This window comes from Oryzias melastigma, linkage group LG18, assembly GCF_002922805.2.
Source record: "Oryzias melastigma strain HK-1 linkage group LG18, ASM292280v2, whole genome shotgun sequence".
Classification (NCBI taxonomy): domain Eukaryota; kingdom Metazoa; phylum Chordata; class Actinopteri; order Beloniformes; family Adrianichthyidae; genus Oryzias; species Oryzias melastigma.
This window is the reverse complement of record NC_050529.1, coordinates 5,088,493-5,093,051: the sequence shown is the minus strand read 5'-3', so window position 1 is coordinate 5,093,051 and position 4,559 is coordinate 5,088,493. Positions and strand designations below refer to the sequence as shown.

Genomic DNA, 4,559 nt, shown 5'->3' with positions numbered 1-4,559 from the left:
GCCAGCCAACATTCAAAAGGACTAAAGAATGTATTTCTGAACACCTCTTTGGTTGCAATACAAAACAATTTCTCTGTATTTAAAATAGTTAATCATGTCATATCTTCAAATGACAAGATGGGGAGGTTCCCACAGGTTGGTATCTGCACCTGCAGCCCTCCCCTAAAATTCTTCTGGGTGTTCACCTGAGTCAGGACGGAGATAAAAGGAGGCAGAGAGAGAGGTAGACAGCCAAGCGAGGACTGAGACCCACTGCAGGATCATCAGAGACTCCCTGGTCCTCATCACCTTCGCTCCTCATTGAAACTGCACCAGGTAAGACAAGTTGTTCAACTGTAATAGCGCTAGTATTTGAGTTCCCATTGACCCAAAAGCTAAAGCCATTCACAGTTATTTGCTTAGCTGTTTTAGTCTTTAACACCAAAGCGTTAGCTGAATTCTCGTAACTCTTGTGTGATGCTAGTAGGTCATGGAAGACTTTACAGTATTGAAGCAATAACGGTAACCCGACAAAGCAGCTTTTCCTCACATTAGTATCAGCTAATTCACGTTGATAGCGTAAACTGTCAGAGTTTTGGCCGGTTGGAGAGTTGCTATTATTTCTGTAACACCATAATCAACTTCTGGTACTTGTTAAGCATTTGCAGCATGCTAAAGATCCATTTAATCTACATTTGACACAGGGAGCACAGCCTAAAATCAACCATTGACATGTATTGGATCGATTGCTAAATCAATACATTACACATTTGTCGTAATGTTTTGTCATTTGTCCATCAGTTGTTTTCCAGACCTTTGTAAGCGGATTGGTCCTTCCTCCAAGATGCTCCTCCCCCTGCTGTATCTGTTTGCTTTTGCCGGACTGGCAGGTATGTCCACACCAAACTGTAATATCTTTAAATCGTATCTGTGCATCTACTGTTAAATTTATAACTGTCGGTCGGTTTTTCTCCTTTTTCATTTTTTTTTTTTCATTTTTATACAGTTGGTTACTTTACAGATATTTTTTTTTTCATTTGTTATAAATGCTTATGTTTCCATCTTTTCAGATGCATCCTTTACCATCCTAGTCAATGATAACACTCAGGTTGACACCAGCGATTGCCCCATCACTTATTATGGACAGGAGTACACAACCGTCTACGTAAGAAACAGAAATAAAGAAGAGTAAGTAAGGTTATTTCAAAAATTTAAACCATATCTCTCTCTTTTTTTATAGACAAACTTCACCGGTGAAGACCTGTTTGTTTGTTTCAACGGCTATTACAACCCTGAGGGCAACGGAGACTGTATTAGGGTCCCGAATACTGACAACATAACATATTTTATTTTAAATAATAAAAATGATCCTTCCTATTGGACCGATTTGACAAATTTTGTCCACAGCTCTGTAAGCACCGTCACAAACAACGTAACATGCTACTTGCACTTCCCTTACAAATCAGTAAGTATACTTGTTGAGTCTTCAAGTTTTTTTATTCAAACTAAACAAACATTAGATGAAACTCTTTTCTGCACTTTGAGATCAATCCTTCATGATATTTGTTCAACATTCACAGAGCATGGCTCTGCTTGGAATGGGGTCCCAGTCAGTTGTGTATTGGTATAACCCTCCACCAACGGTGAGTAAAATAAATGAGTGGTTTTAAGGAAATTGAAGTGTAAATTATATTTTTTATTCAAAAATCTTTCAATGCAGAATACATTTCACAGGAACCTTATTTTTGTAACTTTTTTTTCCAGCTGATTTATTTTTGTGCGTCTTACACTCATTTATGTTTGTTCTCTCCTAGTTTATTAGTGTTCTGGTCAACGGACATTTGGTAGAAAATGTGTATGCTATTCAAAACACTGAAGTTTTATCAGACACCAGTGGATGCAGAATCTCAGGTTAGGAAGTGACTGTTTTGTTAAAGTTGCTTTTTTTCAAACAATGATTCAACAAGTGAACTACAGCACAGTCAGAGTCTCTGAATTTGTCTCCTTCATTTCACAGGTCTTGGGGTGAAGCCTGGAACTACACGCCTAAATCTTGAAACTTGTTCTTCTATGACATGCAGCAACAGCAGGATTGCCTCTATGGAAACTTGCAGCCTGCCGGGGCAATGTGACGGCAACGGAACGTAATTACCGTCTTGATTTTAATGAAATGTGTCTCAAATTGCCTTCAGACTGAATTTGAGGAGTACACTTGTTCATTTGATTTATATCTGGATACAATTTGACAACAAAAAGGACATTAGTCAGAAAATATTTATTTCTTTGGTTTTGAGGAATGGTGCAAAAACAAGAATCATTTTTGTTTGTTTTATTTCTTCGTCTCCATCAGCTGCTCAGTGAAAGGACTCTGCACAGTGACCGGTCCTACTGTCATTGACTTTAGTGGACAAATCAACTCTGTGTCCGACCGGTGTGAGTACTCTCTGCTGCACGATCAGTCTACTGGATTCTCTCTGAAGGCCAACTTCCTGGAACGGCGTCGCAGAGATGTGAGCTTTGTGGACAGTCTCACTCTGGACTTCAGTGAGAGAGATGACATTCAGCTGCTGCAAGGACACAGAGTCACGGTAAGATGGATAAAAACCTCCACTCTTCTGCTCTGAAGATGTTTGAGGAGTTTTACTGACTGTTTCCTCCTTCAATCTGTCCAACAGGTAGCAGGATCACCTGTGACCCTCACCGGTTCAGTCCAGACATTTAGTGGAGTTGATCTCTCCAAGGACCAGACTGGAGTCACTGCTAGTTTTTCAGTCAATGGCTTATCTGTTTCTGTGTTCTTTGATGGAACCACAGCTCGGATCTACACTGAAAGTAAAGACAAAACAATGACAGAAAAGCATGAACAAACATCAATTTCATCTACAACTTTGATGCTGATTTGACCTTTTCTGGGTTTCTTTTAGCATCTGCTGGTGGTTCTCTGGACGGCCTGTGTGTAGACTCCAGCAATGTGTCATCTTCAATGCTCTCCAGTGACTCCAGGTAACATCTGATCACTAAGTCAGAGTCTCACTGACTCATGGTGTTTGATGAAGGTTAATAATTGCTGAATATTTATTTATCCAGATAGGTCTATCGAGAACCAATTCTCATTTAAGACGACAATATACATATAGATAAAACATAATCTTCAAATGTCAAAATTTACAATAAAATGTCTGCAGGAGGTACCAGGTTAATGAATCAAAGAGAAAGAGAGAAGGAGAAAATGTTAAATAAAAAACACCCACATTTGTCACTAATCACATCTATAGAAGATGTTTTAAATTCAGCTAATGACTGGGTTCAGCCCATTACTGTCATAAGGGGCAGGTAAAAAGAATAAGGAGTGACCCGAGAGGGTTAGAAACCTGAGTTCAACCATAGTGAGAATGTAGAAAGAAGTTGAACTATTAATACCAGTCATTAAGTTTTAATATGGAGATTAGAACAAGTCTGAGCAGAACAACTGAATGTGTTGTTTTTACTTTCAGCTGTCAGGATCAGTATGAAGACCCTGCTGATGACACCATTGACTGTGCTGCTGTCACTCAACAGTAAGCAGATTTCTATATTCATCTTTTGTGATAAAGATCAATTATGAATGATTATCTGTTTAATGTCTTCTCTGTTCTCTCCTGCATTGAACAGGTGTGACATCCTAAAATCTGCCCCGTTCTCCTCCTGTAACTTATACGTTGACCCAGAGCCGTACATTATAGCCTGCAGAAGTACTCTGTGCAAATATCCTTCAGTGGACAATCTCAGGTGTCAGTTCCTGAAGGCCTACGCCAAAGCCTGTGAGAAGAAACAAGTTGACCTGCAGAACTGGTGGACAACAGCTCAGTGCCGTAAGAGAGTTACCAGAAACGATTTTTGTTTCTCAATGCTTCAACATTCTAAGAGTAATACACATTATTTTCTGCAGATCACCCACAGCCCATCTGTGGAGACAAATGCAGTGATCATGAGTTCTGTGGAGATATCCACGGAAATACGGACTGTCGCTGTAGAGCCATTTTTGCCTCCCAGTACACTGAACAGAACCGACTGGGTATGTCAACTAGAATCCCTGGTTAAAGGAACTCAAAGTTCAAAGATTTGAATTAATATTTTGACTTCTGGCTCACATGTCTTGTTTTTCTTCAGGAGGTCCAACTGTCTGCCAGGACAACACTGCCTCACTCACTCTGGTGGGTTGTCTCCTGAAGGAAAAATCCATCGACTACACTCACTTACACCTCAATGACCAGACCTGCACAGGTGTGATTGACCCGGACAGTCACATGCTGAAATTCAGCTTCAGCAGTGACAGTTGTGGAACGGAGGTCACGGTGGGTTTCCTCCTACGACTCTTTATTCTCCTTTTTGTCTCTGCTGCGCTTCTTCTGCTCCTTTATAGTTTTAATATCAGTCACAATAGGGATGAAACAAAGATGGGGGGAAAAATGGTCACACCTATAAAGGGGGTCTCAGTCACCAATTGAAAGTCGTAACCCGATTTTTTGCTATGGGTATGCTGGTCGTGGTGAAGAGGATGTGCAGGAGTGTTGCACAGATTTTAAATTTTTTCAAATCCT

The 4,559-nt window shown here is 40.1% G+C and overlaps 1 protein-coding gene across 1 annotated transcript in view; it reads left to right on the top strand.

Annotated features, from left to right (window-relative positions):
• The first annotated feature begins 206 nt into the window (after window positions 1–206).
• Window positions 207–4,559, top strand: part of LOC112155730 — a 6,135-nt gene continuing 1,782 nt past the window's right edge. The window contains exons 1-14 of the mRNA XM_024287583.2: window positions 207–315; window positions 781–869; window positions 1,050–1,144; window positions 1,220–1,444; window positions 1,560–1,622; window positions 1,794–1,890; window positions 1,997–2,123; window positions 2,330–2,567; window positions 2,655–2,811; window positions 2,904–2,982; window positions 3,474–3,536; window positions 3,631–3,830; window positions 3,908–4,033; window positions 4,129–4,313. Coding sequence (XP_024143351.1) covers window positions 824–869; window positions 1,050–1,144; window positions 1,220–1,444; window positions 1,560–1,622; window positions 1,794–1,890; window positions 1,997–2,123; window positions 2,330–2,567; window positions 2,655–2,811; window positions 2,904–2,982; window positions 3,474–3,536; window positions 3,631–3,830; window positions 3,908–4,033; window positions 4,129–4,313 — 1,701 coding nt within the window. The 5' untranslated portion in view covers window positions 207–315; window positions 781–823. The remainder of the gene's footprint in view (window positions 316–780; window positions 870–1,049; window positions 1,145–1,219; window positions 1,445–1,559; window positions 1,623–1,793; window positions 1,891–1,996; window positions 2,124–2,329; window positions 2,568–2,654; window positions 2,812–2,903; window positions 2,983–3,473; window positions 3,537–3,630; window positions 3,831–3,907; window positions 4,034–4,128; window positions 4,314–4,559) is intronic.